At 38.3% G+C, this 13,549-nt stretch overlaps 1 protein-coding gene across 6 annotated transcripts in view; it reads left to right on the top strand.

The window, feature by feature from the left end:
- NUP153 (nucleoporin 153) overlaps positions 1-13,549 on the top strand; it is a 43,872-nt gene that overhangs the window by 26,287 nt on the left and 4,036 nt on the right. For 3 of the 6 annotated variants that reach the window (XM_048308666.1, XM_048308675.1, XM_048308637.1), the window contains 10 exons: positions 586-638; positions 3,124-3,262; positions 4,599-4,733; positions 5,098-5,190; positions 5,417-5,507; positions 5,792-5,911; positions 7,565-8,179; positions 10,104-10,298; positions 10,806-11,651; positions 12,210-12,569. In XM_048308666.1, coding sequence (XP_048164623.1) covers positions 586-638; positions 3,124-3,262; positions 4,599-4,733; positions 5,098-5,190; positions 5,417-5,507; positions 5,792-5,911; positions 7,565-8,179; positions 10,104-10,298; positions 10,806-11,651; positions 12,210-12,569 — 2,647 coding nt within the window. The remainder of the gene's footprint in view (positions 1-585; positions 639-3,123; positions 3,263-4,598; positions 4,734-5,097; positions 5,191-5,416; positions 5,508-5,791; positions 5,912-7,564; positions 8,180-10,103; positions 10,299-10,805; positions 11,652-12,209; positions 12,570-13,549) is intronic. The other 3 variants (XM_048308685.1, XM_048308648.1, XM_048308657.1) reach the window with 3 other exon arrangements.

Raw genomic sequence — 13,549 nt, 5'->3', positions numbered from 1 at the left:
TACTTAGAGGTTTTATGGATATAGTTGTATCTTTGGCACACTAAGTGGCTGGTGCTTATTTTCAGAACGTGGTGGTGTACTTTTGGGCCAGGGTTTTCGCAGTGAATGAATATTAAAATACAGAAACACAAATTTCCTTTGCATATGCTGCTGTACAGAAAGCTGATGGAACATGCTGGTGTTGTGTATATAATGTTTCAAGTCAACTGCTGGCTCCAAGTGAGATTTCTAACAATTACCAATTCAGATCACTTTTTTAATTACCTATTCTGATCACTTCAGTGTAGATGGAGTCCTTGATAAACTTCCCTTGAAACAACACTGGTATCTCTTTCAGAAAAAAATCACCCATGGTTCCAGTATTATTCTGAATGTAAAAATGACTAGGTATTAAATAAATGGGCTGGAGATTAAGTGGATAGTCAGAGTAGTTAGGGAACAAGCTTAAGCAGATGAGGTGTATTTAGTGGTATAAATAAAAAAAAACGAAAACAGCACAAAGTGTGTGTTTGGTTGTCTTCTCTTTGTCTTTTGTTTATAAATATGTTCAGATAAATCTTGAAATAAATAAAATTCATTTTGCAGGACATGATAGAGGAGAGTTTTCCTGCAGAACAGCCTGTAAAATCATCTGAAAGGTATGACAAGTCTATTAATTTAAAACACTTGAAAGAAGAAAGCCCTCTTCTTTCTCAGTACAGTCTGCATGCTTGCCTTCTTTTGGAAGGGAGTAACAGTTCTCAGTAAAAGGGAATAGAAAAAGTGAAAAAATTGTATTAAGGGAGAGTTTAACTATTTGTCCATCTTAACCTTCATTAGGGGAGTAGCTGTTAGTTTCAGGTAATTAAATAATTGCTTGGGGTCTGAAGGCTTTGTTGTACAGGAATTCCTTTCTGAAAAATTCTTTATAATGTGAAATGTCTTACAGTTTAGAAGTATATTCAATTTGTAGTTGGGTTTTTTTTTTATTTAAGCAAAAAGCTGGAGGAAGATTGTTTTCTAATGCTCCTTACATGACAAAGGCACTTGTCTGCTCTGTGAGTTTGCATGAAAAACAGAAACCCTTCATAGTCATCTGAAGACAAATGCCAACTTGTCTCTGAAACAAAAAAATTCCAGGAGAGTTAATAATTGTATTTCTTCTTGAGGAGATTGTGTTGCATTATGCTGCTTGCTTGGCATAGAATGACTTCAGATAATATTGATGGCTCTCCCTTCTGGGGGATTAATCTTTTGGGTAATGCTCGAATTAAGACACTGTATGCTCAGAAAATATCTTTTTTTTTTGAGGATTCAAACCTTTCAAAGAACAGTAGTAGGGAATCTGCTAATGTGTTGGCTCTGTGTTCATCTTCCAAACAATTCTTGTATTGCCTTGGGCATTCTTTGGCTTGCAAAAAACCCCAAAGCCAACCCTTTATTTTACCATATAATAGTTTGACTTTACAGGAACCCTCTTTGGTTTTGGCAGAGGTGCAAAGAGATGTTAGGTTTTAATTGTGGGTTTTCAAACTGTTCTAAGTTTTCTTTGGTACAAATTCTTTCTCCCATGTAAAGGGAGATCGAGGAAACTGATACTGCTTTTCATGTGTTTCACAAGTTTTATTGCTGTGTTTCTAGTTTGGACATTAGAGTAGATGGTCCTTGTATTTTAACTCTTTTGTAAAGCCGGTGTCTGTGTATTGTCATATTATGGAGTAGGAATACAAAACTGTTAAGGGCCAGGTCTCTTCATGCAGCTAACCTGCAGTACTTTGGTACATCTCTGTTCAGCCTAACAAAAGCTGTTTAGTTTTTAAACCGGTGTCAGAATTGTAGATTGGGCTGACTTGCTTAAAGACAGAACTGTCTTTGCCCTTAGAAGCTGACAGGTGTTAACAGAAAAGAGGAATATGGGCTATCATAGACATAATATAATTGTCTGAATAAAGATTTGTTTTGACATGAGATTTTATTTCAGAATTCAAATTGATTGTCACTTTGGATTAGGGAACAGTTTGAGCATATGGCTTTAAGGATCTGGCTTCCTCTCAGTGGTTACAGTGCTAAGCAGATGTTTGCAACTATCTGAGAGGTTTAGACCAAGTCTCTTCCTCAGTCCTCTAGAAACTTGACCTGGTGTCTTCCAGTGTACTTCTGTAATGACTGACTGCTTGGCTGCAAGATTAGCTTGATACAGTAATTTTTTTCAGGGATACTTCATCGTAATGCCATACTGTTTTTTATTGTTATTATTCCTTAGTTCACTTATATTTTGGGATGTGGCATGGGTTGGGTTTGGTTTGTTGTTGGGGGGGGTGGGTGGGGGTTGTCTGTGTGTGTGGGAGGGTGTGTATGTTTACTTGTTTTGAGGTTTTTCTTTTGTTTTTTCTTTTTCTTTCCCCTTCCCACTTGGATTGGGGAGTCTTTCTGGTTTGGATCTGGGCTTTTGTGATGAACAGAGAAATGCCTTTGTATGCCTTACAAAAGGGATCTGTATTCATGTCTGAAAAGACTTCTGGAATGTTGGCACACCCAAACACCTCTGCTGCTTCTGCTAATGGCCTCAGGAAAGCCAGAGCTGTTTATGAAGCTTCTGTCATATTTTCTTGACACACAAGTTTAAGCCTCTCAGTTCCGTAAGAGCTGTTGGCAGCATTTCCTGTGCGCACATGCACACACACATCCCCGCCCCCTGCCCCTATATTTTTAGTTATTCTTTTATATCCCTTCAGAGATACATGCTCATCACAGAGTCAGAGAACTAGCAGTCAAAATTTCCACTGTCTGGACTATTAAAAGCAAACATTAGAAAATAACAATCTAAATCTAAATCAGTTCTTCTATTTCAGGTCTTCTGGCTTAGTCATCATTCCTTTATGGATGTTGTGACTGGTTTTTATGTATGTTATTCTCACTGCTGCTCTTACTCAGCTTTGGCTGTTTAGAACACAAGCTATTTAGCAGTATTTAGGAACTTGTGGGATGTTTTTTTCTGATTCCAATTAGCAGGTGACAGTTCTAGGATTAATAGTGGCTATAATAGCTTCAAACAATTAGTTGATAAGTTGGATTTTTTTCTCTCCTTTTTTTTGCTTTTTTTAAACCCCTTGCCTCAACTTACGTATTTTTATTCTGTGCCAGCAATTTGAGCTACCCCAAACCCGATATTCCTGCATCCAACGGTTTGTCTTCAGGAGGAAGAATGGATAGTGCCTGTGGCAAGATGAGAAGGGAAAGAGAGCGATACTGTGCATCAAGACCTGGACAAAAACAACAACTGGTAAGGGTCTTTCAGGTTAATTGATCTTACTGTGATTACTGAAATAAATAGCTTCATTGCCTCATAGTAATTTACAATAATGCCATTTCAGTTTTGTGGGTGTTTTGCATGTTTGCTAATGATCATTCAGAATTACTGGCACTTACTCAAACTCATTGTGAGAGGGGTTTTTAATGGGAAAACTCCATTTAATATAATGGTAGTCATTACTATCCCAAGGATTGTCTTCCTGACTGAGTGTTATGTAAGCTGCCTACTACTGGATCTTAAATCTAAAGAAGTTAACTCAGTCTTCTGGCTGATGCAAAATAAAGAAGTAGTAAATGCTGGAGAATGTTTCTGTAATAGAAATGGTCTCAGTATCAAGGTGTGATAGGCTCTTCAGATCTCTGAAATATGGAAGCTGTAGGGTACATTAAATGTCTGTAATAGCAATGTGCATATCTGCTTAGTCACTCCTGAATAGATATTGGTACTGCTGTCCAAATTGTGAATAGATTGGCTATTCCCATTTAAATCCTATCCCAAATCTAATCTTAGTAATCAAAGAGTTTAGAAGACACGGGTAAGAGCAGAAATTTTTAAGGTACACTGATTTCTGAATTTTAAATTTGCATCCTGATACATGATATTGACTAGATTTACCAGAGTATGATCCTCTGTGTCACTCATTAGGCTTTCATTTTTGAGAAAGCACTTTCTGTGCTTTGGTTTGGTTTGGGGGTTTTAGGACTCAAAGGAACCCACATCCTTCTTAAAATATTTTTTTTTCCAAGTTCAAGTGTCTTGAGAAACTTTGTCAGCTGTCTTACCTAATTTTGCAAGAGGAACACTTTCTTACATGCCATGAAGTTGTGCTCTTAATTAAAGAGATAGGGAATCATGGAATCCTGGAATGGTAATGTCTTTCTAGATCTTTTAAGTAAGAGGTAAAACCCAAAAATAAATCTTATCTGAGCTCCTTTCTCTTCTGCTCAGGTAACAATTTTGAGCTTACTTTCAGTATTCTTACTGGACTGGTGATGGATATAGTATCGCATGGAAACAGGCCTGCTGTAAATAAAAATGATGTGGCAGACTTACGTGGGAGGTTTGGATTCCTTTTGAAAACTTGCTTTGTCTATAGATCTCTCTGTTGCATTTAATTTTGTTAAGAAACTAAGGGTGGGACAGGGTAGGAAGGTAGTAGGTCTTGTGAAAGATAAAAACTAACATTTACAACTTCTTAAAGAAAGAGAAAAATTAAAATCTACAGCTTTTCTAAAGAAAGTGAAAAATTTGAATTTGCAACTTCTTTAAAGAAAAAATTAAATTAACAATTAAAATTTGCACCTAGGAGATGGAGCAAGAACTACCTGAAGTACCGCTGCCCATCAGTAGTGCATCGCTGCCAACGTTCAACTTCAGTTTCCCTGCCACTAGTGCTGTCTCCTCATCACCCAGCACTGTTTCAAAAGCAGTGGTGAACAAGGTAAATCTTTGCTGTGTATTGTGAATACTTTTTCAGGATGAGTTTGCATCCTCCTTGCTGAATGTTGATTTTTTTCTGTGGTGCTCATGAAACTAACCAACCTGAGTTTATAACCTGTTGAATAAAACAGGGTTGTGTTCAGATTGGGAGGTGGGGGGGACACATATTTTGATATGGCTTCTGTCCATCTTACATGCTGACTTGCAAGCTTTTTCTTACAACTCTTAGCTGTGGATCAGAAATATCAAACATCAGATTTCCCAACTGCACTGCAGAATGTCTGTTAGTGAATTCAGGTAGCTGCTATTGTTTCACCTGGATGCTTTTCTTTTAGATACAAACCTTAATTCTTTTGAAAATATAGGTACAACCAGCAAGTAATGTTGGGAGTCCTACGTTTGTATTTTCATCTCCAATTGTGAAATCTACTGAGGTGGAAGTGCTACCTCCATTGTCTGTAAGTAAAATAAATCCTAACGTTTTCTCAAGGCTTTAGTAGAATACTGTGGAACAATAAAGCAGAATTGGCCCGGGTAAGGGGGAAAACAAATACATAGATTTCTGACTTGAAATTTTTCACCCAGAAGCCACCAAAATTTTGAAGACTGGATTTCAGATTATTATTTGAATACGAAACTTGATTAAAATTTCTTGGAATCTAAACAAAATCTCTCTTTTCATAGCAGATTAAGTTTACATTCAGTGTTCCTGTCGTAAAGTCATCAGAGCTTTCTGGATCCACTGATACACCAGTGACATCCATTCTTAGTCCAGGTAACAGAAATTTTAGCATTTCAAACATAAAGTGCTAATTCTCTTTTTTTTGTTTGTTAAATAGTTAATCTGTCATTTCTAAGCTTGTTACAAATTCCAGGAAAAGTCTGTTTTCAGTGACAGGTCTGCTTCTAATCAAATTGTAACTATAAACTGTTGTAAATAAGGGTGAATTTGAAGATTCTTATATAAGAATGAAACATGGAAATTCTTATTTCTAGCAAACATGAATATATTCTAAGTGCATTTCTTTGTAAAAGGTGGCTTTTGTTTTATTTTTCAAGGTAGTGCCACTGTAAACAGCACCAGCAATAAGAAGGAAGAGGAAGAAGAATATGATGGGTTCTGCAAACCTGCTAAGTTCTTAAAGCAAGGAAGTGTGTTAGACATTCTAAAAAGCCCTGGTGAGATAATGTACTCTTTTAAAAAATATTTTGCAGAGACTACACTTTCATATAGCTGCATTGATTTTTAAAAAACCCACCACAACAGCAACAAAAAAACCCAAACAGATAACTTGTCACAGTTAAGGCAGTGTCAACAATAAATACAGACATAGGAGAACATTACATTAAGGGTACATCTGTTAGGCTTGATGCCATCTTCTGTTATAAGGGGCTTTCATGGCTGAAGGGAAAACTGCATCTTCAAACCAGAGGCATTGCTTATCCTTTACATGTTAGGTTGTAATTCAAACTTAAGTATAAAAAGGATTAGTCAAAGAATCAGTGTTTTGTTTTAAATAAATAAGATGTATGTAATTGGAAAGGAAATGTTTGTAAAATGTTTTACAAACGTTCCTCTCCCACCTTCACCATCTCCAGAAATTAAGAATGGTAAAGACAACTTCATTCCTAAAGGTGTGTCAGAAGCTGCGTATCTTTTGGCTTTAAATGATAACAGTTACTATGGATTCAGTAAGTTTTAAGTAGCAGTGGGCTGTCTCACTTTTAAAAAAAAATTGGTTTTTAAGTCATTGCAGTTGTTTTCAACTGTTCAGTAACGAGTGTGTGTGTAGATGACGTTTTTTGTTTCAGGAAAAAGGACTTTATTGAACTTGACCTTTCCCATAAGCCTTGAGTTGCAGCAGGACTTTTTATTATGAAATGACAGATCTGTTAAGAGGGCAGTGCCTATTTGTATTAGAAAGAGCTAAGTGAGAGAAAATACACTGTGTGTTTTGTTCAAGGAAAGACCTGTGAGTGAAGTGGCATTAGTTTTCTTTATCAGTTTAACAGAATCAGGTTCTAAATCCACTCTGTTTGAAGATTCCACTTCTAATATTAAAAAAAAAACAAACCCAAAGCAACAACAACATAACAATAAAAAAAAGGAATCTTTATTTTTTATTTTATTTATTTTATTTTATTTTAACTATTTATCTTTACACTTAAATTATGCTGCTATCTAATACGTGTTGCTGTAGCATTTTTGTTAGTGTTTCCATATTGGTGGTTCTTGTTTTCTGAAAAGTTTGCGCCTTTAAGGTGCCCGATGCATTTTGAACAAAGATTATAGGTAAAAATTGTTTGGTTGTTTTAATTTTTATTGCTTAATTATTACTCAGTATTTGTGGGGGAATACTGTGTGGATGGCTGCTCCAAGTACCAAGTGCTATACAGCTACTAAAGTAAATGTGAGTCATCTACTATGGCAGAAATAGCTTTAGAAATTTGATTCAATTGAGCATGGTGTCTTTAAATGAAATTGGATTACTTCCAGTCTGTGACAGATCATCTGCTTTCAGTACTGTTTGTTTACACTTGTATCTACCAGTGTAGTGGCAGGTACAAATGAGATTTGTATTTAAAACTTCCTTGAAAGTGAAGAGTTAAATCAGGTTTTAAATAAGTGTTCTGTTGTGTCCCAGCTCAGCATATGAAATTTCATCCCTTTAGGTAAGATTTCCATGGACTTCCTCTTGCAGTATGTTGGAATCTGTAGTTGCCACCATTGACACTTGGTTTAAATTTGTGCTGTCTGCTCTAAGTAACTTCCATGCAGCCAGGGTACAGCCCTGTCAGTAAGACCTCTCCTTTTTCTTTTTCTTAAACTAGGCTTTATGTCTGGGAAATTGCCCTCCTGTTCATCTGCACAGCCTGTTACAAGCACAGTGGTCTATACGAGGCCTGCAATAAGTAGTTTTTCTGCAGGTAAAGACACCTCTAAACAAGCATCCTCGTTTTGGCAGTCTGACACACACGACCCATGCCTGCAGAACAAAACCACCGATGGCAAATGTGTAACATGTGAAGCTGCTAAAGTTTCCACTGTTGAGAGTACAAAGCAGATGATAAGTGTGAGTCCGTGTGTCTCCTCCAAGACAACAGTCCCTACAGCAGCGACACTGGGCTTTGAAGACAAATTTAAACCGGCACCCAACACGTGGGATTGTGATACCTGTCTGGTCCAGAACAAACCTGAAGCTACAAAATGTGTAGCATGTGAGACACCAAAGCCTGGAACAGGAGTGATGCCTGCTCTGACAATGCCAGTGGTCACGGACAACGCAGTGACAGTGACATCCACCTCCAGCAGCACTGCCACAACAGTCACTCTGGGGTTTGGAGACAAATTTAAACAGCCGAAAGGCTCTTGGAACTGTTCAGTGTGCCTTGAACAAAACGCGGCAGAATACAGCAAATGTGTAGCTTGTGAGTCTGAGAAACCAGGTTTGTTCTTTTCTCCTCCGTTGTTTCAATCTTAGTCTATGTGCATTTTTTAGGGAATAAAATATGTTGCATATAAAAGATACTTTGAGCAGCATGGCTGTATGCCAGACAGGATGGATTAGTGGCTCTCTGCAGGATTGGTTGCAGGCACTTTGGAGGCCTCAGCCCAGATTCCAGCCTGTCACACGAGTTGAACTGATTGTGAAATGTGTTACTGCAGAGCGGAACTGAAGCAAATACACCCTGCTTTACAGCTAGTGAGGAAAGATGACTAAAATAGATGCCTTAATTAACTTAAAACCAATTGACTCATTTTCAGTGGGGCAAAATGTGAACTCCATGCAAGGAGCTAAAAACTACTGGATTTTCTAGGGTTTTGTTTTCCTCTTTCAAAGCATGAGTAGAAGCAGTATTTGCACAACATGGCTTACAATGTCTCCAGTCAGCATTTGTGTGGAATTGCACAGAGGTATGAAGCCGGATTCCAAGTCAGTGTAGTCTTTAGCTAGTTGTGCTAAAACAGAAACATGTTCAGCTATGCCTATGGTAGCTTTTCAGAACATGGATAACCTTGTTTGGGAAGGTCAGAGTTCTTACAGATGTTGGGGAGGTGGGCGTCTTCTTCGGTTCATTTCTGATAATGGGTTGTTTCCCATTATATGTCATTGTAACTGATTTTGAGAGAGTTTATTTTTTTAAAGCACAAATAATTAGTTTAGTGTTAACTTTTATTGACTATTAACAAAATTTAGTGTCAAAAATACAATTTAATGTCAAAAACACCTGACATCTTGGGGGGAAGAAAATAGATGTAAGATGGACTAGAATCTGCTATTATCATCATTGTGTACAGTAAGAGTGGAATTTCTTCAGATAAGATTAATGCATTTTAGAGGAAGCTTATTCTCGGGGACTTCCAGCCTCAGAGTGGTCAGCTGGCACTTTTGTCCAAGACTTTGGCCATTGCAAGGAAGAATTTTGGAGGTGAGGGGTTGCCATGACCACCACGGTGCAGAGAATTGCAAAGTTACATGATGTTTGTCGAGGGGATGAGTGAAGCAAGTAAAATGGGAGGATATAAATTCTCTGGATGTGCTGTGGAAAAGAAGACCCATTCCTGTTTAGGAAATGTTACTGCTTTGAATTTGAGAAATTATCTTGTGTCTCTCTCTTGAATGCCACCCTCAGTGGTTCACTGTAGGTGAACATTACAATTATGTGATGCTTTTGTGCCTTCGGGATATTCACTCCTGACACTTGCAGAGCTGAATTTTGCTCTTGGGGTGCAGCATCAAGTGACATCTCTTCCTTTACAGGGGAGAAAAGTCAGAGGGCAAGTGTTCTATTTCGGGCCTCAGCAGCAGGTTTCTGCTGCTGTTGAAGGCAGTGTAGCTTGTGTGGTGAACACAGAGATGTGGGTTTGGAAGCTTTGAGTCCCTCTCTTTTTTTTCCTTTTGTCATTACTACATAGTTTTGAATGTGTCCTGTCCTTGAGGCTTGCTGATGAATCATTCTAGTAAACTGTCAGCCTTGCATCACTTGACAGTGATCGTTAACTTGAATGATGCTAACTTTGACTACTGGTAACTGGTGTCACCAAAAATTCTTTCAGTAGTTTTAATTCAATACAGTACTTGTAATTTACATGTGAAATCAGCTGTGTTGCTGTATTTTACGAACTGCCGTTGCTGTTTAAATGTCACTGGTTCAATTTGTGCTTGAAGTCATGTATAGATTATAAAGAAGAACCCAGGTGTTTCTGTTGTTTACGTTCTCATATTGTGTTTGACTGAAATCAACTTGTACCTTGATGGTTTTTTACTGGTACACTTGTGTGCTTTGCAATTTAGTGAGCATTTCTTAAAAAGTTGGTGTTCACTGTATGATTTAAGCAGGATGATTAACTATCTTGCTTCTTTCTCAGGGAGTTCAGTGCCTGTGACCAGTAGCAGTGTTTCTGCATTTTCTGCTTCTTCTGGAGGTTTTCTGGATTTAGACAAATTCAAGAAGCCTGAAGGAAGTTGGGAATGTGAGGTCTGCTTGGTCCAAAACGAAGCAGAAGCCACAAAATGTGTAGCCTGTGAAAATGTGAAGCCAGGCACCAAAGCAGAGCTCAAAGGTAATAGTTACTGAGAAGAACAAGGATGTGCATTCTGCAATTTTTTTCCTTTTTTAAAATACAATGTTTTTTCCTTTGAGTATGGCAAAATTGTCCATTTGTTGTTTAGGAATATTGCTTAAATGAGACCACATGCATATGTTTCCATACCCATTCTCCAGAAAAAGATTAATTTTTTAGAGGAAAGCTTGTGTTAGTGACATAGTTGGTTGTTTCAAGCCTTATGTGTTGTTCATTTGGAGTTTAGACTAAAACCATGGTCTTTCGAGGAGCTCAGCAGCGTGCTTTTCCAAGCCAGGTGCCGCACAGAAGAGCACCGTTACTAAAAGATACGTGTAGAGAGGAAGTGTGGAGTTTCCTTACTTGGGGCGGGGAGGGGGGGGCGGAGTTTTTTTGAACGGTTTTGACTCTGGGAAGAGCACAGGACTAGAATCCCAGCCATTTAGCTAAATCCCACATGTATTACGTTATATATTGCAAACTTGACATTACTGCTTATTTCTGCAGGTTTTGGTACTGCTGCTGTGTCTACAAATGCTGCAATGCCGTCATTTACATTCGGTCTCCCATCATCGTCCTCTGAATCTTCTCAAACATTAGGTAGCACAGGAAGTTTTAAATTTGGAGAACAAAGTAGCTTTAAATTCGGCATTGCATCCGAATCTGCATCGTCCAACACTGTGACTGGAGGATTTAAGTTTCCTACTGGTTCAGGGAACTTCAAGTTTGGAGTTTCTTCCTCAGACTCTAAATCAGAAGACAGTAAGAAAGAAAGTAAAAGTAACATTTTTACCTTTGGACTTCCATCTACAAGCAGTCAGGCTCCTTCAACATTTCAGTTCGGAACAACGAGTCTGGGGCAGCAGGAAAAGAAAGAGGAACCACCAGTTTTGGGAGGTTTTGGTTTCGCTGCAACTTCTACTTCTTCCATAGCTACTAATGAGAATAAAACTGGAGTCAGTGGCTTCACTTTTGGAACTATGGCAGAAAAGGACGTAGCATCACCTGCTTTGCCATTTAAGAAGTCAGATGAGAAGAAGGATGAAACTGTTTCAACGAAGGGAAGCTTCTCTTTCGGCAGTGTGGAGTCTGCACCTGCTTCACAGTTTGTTTTGGGAAGGGCAGAAGAGAAACAGGACTCTGTCACTTCTGCTGGTCCGTTAGCATTTGGAAAGAAAGCTGACAATGAAGAGTTAAAGGCACAGCCTATCTTTTCATCTGGGACAGCTGAGCATACCAAAGAGGAGAGCACAGCAAAACCTGTATTCAATTTTAGTTTTGGTAAACCATCGGAAAAGGAAAGTGAGCAGGCAAAGGCACCTTTTGCATTTGGGGCACAAACCAGTACTTGCGGTAAACAGAACATCTTTTGCCTTCACTTCTCTGCTCATCTCTATCAAATAATACCTCTGAGGCTGTACTGGACAAAATCTATGGGATTTATATACTACTGGCAGCCTGTCTTTAGTTCTAGTTGTTGTGTAGACAATATGTGGCAATTTCTTTGTAGATTTCAGTGAGTTTTAATGCTACATTTAGACAAAAAGAATTGCCACACCTTAAGGAACCTGTATCACTGCTTGTATAAGCACAGGAATTGTACTGTCTCAGTAGTAGCAGTGATAAAAGCTATAATATGGTGCAGTATAGAGGCCTCATACTAGTGTTTTTTATAGTGAAAGGGAAGGAGAGAGGGAACATCCTATTTCCACCTACTTGCAGATCTGCTGCAGTTTTTCTACTGCTACAAATGTACAAAAATCACTTCATAGATACTGCACAGTTTTGTATTCCTTTAATTTGTTGAAAGTTTGCAGTGGAGGATTAAAGGAGGATGGTTGCTGCGTGGAAAGTTTTTGGTTGTTAAATTCCATTTGTGTGACTTAGTAGTAACTGTTTCCTTCCTTTCAGATCAAGGAGCATCCTTCAGCTTCTTGAACTCCAGTTCCTCCAGCACAGCTGCACCCACTACTTCAGCCAACAGCAGCAGCATGTTTGGCAGCACCCTCTCCTCCTCAAACCCTCAGCCAGTTCCCGCTCCCTTTGTGTTTGGACAACCCAGCAACACTGTGACCAGCTCTGTTTTTGGCAATCCTGCAGAATCTGCAACATCTCAGTCATTTGGGTTCTCTCAAGAAAACAAACCAGCAGCCACATCTTCCAGCACTGGCTCGACTCTTACTCCATTTCTCTTTGGTTCAGGAGAGAGCAGTACCAATGCAGCAAATTCAGGATTTACTTTTGGAGCAACAACTACTTCAAGTTCAACAGGTACATTTTAAATAGATGCTCTTCTCATTTTCTCATTTTTGCCATTATGTAGTGGATTAAGGAGATGTACTGTTTCATGAATATTTTACTTTGGAAAATGTGCAGGCTAAATGCATGGAAGTAGAGAAAAATACTGAGTATTTGTATTCAGCAATGTTAATTTGGGCTCATTTTTCTTCAGTGTGGGGAAATAGAGTTTAGGAATGAACTGGCACCAGAGTTGTTTTATGCAAAGGACAAACCTTTACTGGATTCAAATTTGCATGGGAGCTTTTCACTGTGAGAATGATAATTTCTTTCTTCAATCACTGTCAGTCCAGTGTTTAGAGCTAGAAGTCAATGAATTACAACTTTCCTGCTTTTTTGCTCCTATACCTAAAACTCTGAACTGTCGGAAATAATGTCAAGATTTGCCAAGTCCTTCCCTCACAAGTATATATAAGTAGAGTACCTTGACATGCAGTCAGTGCTGCTTAAGGGCTGGTTTCTACTAAAGGATCATGGCCACTGCATGTTAATTTTCTAGGAATTTAGAGAAAACAGCAATAAGAAATACAGAGTTTCTTCACGTTTTATGTTTGTTACTCCACTGCATGAATTGCATGAACAAATGCATGACACAAGACTAAATCCACCAAATTATCTGTATTCCTATGAGCCATGCAGTATGTTGGAAATAAGATTGAACCTGTAAGGGAAAGACTCAATCTAGTTTGATCCTGATGGCTTAACTTTGTCAGTCACAAAAGTTTAATTTGCACACTTTTTTGTGTACCAGAAACAGAGAAAACATTCCTAAATTACAACAACCAAACCGATCAATTTAACCCGCTTACAAATCAGTAACTTCTGGTGTAATTTTGTTAGTAGGTGACACCATATTTCAAACACCTTCACAAATTCAGAAACCTAAGTTTTACCATGTATCTCACCTTGGAAAGAAAGTCAGCCATTCCAAGTGATGGTGCAATTAGAGGGTA

Source organism: Corvus hawaiiensis, chromosome 1 (genome assembly GCF_020740725.1).
Source record: "Corvus hawaiiensis isolate bCorHaw1 chromosome 1, bCorHaw1.pri.cur, whole genome shotgun sequence".
In the NCBI taxonomy this organism is placed as follows: Eukaryota; Metazoa; Chordata; class Aves; order Passeriformes; family Corvidae; genus Corvus; species Corvus hawaiiensis.
The sequence above is the reverse complement of the archived record's forward strand: the minus strand, read 5'-3'. Positions and strand labels throughout refer to the sequence as shown.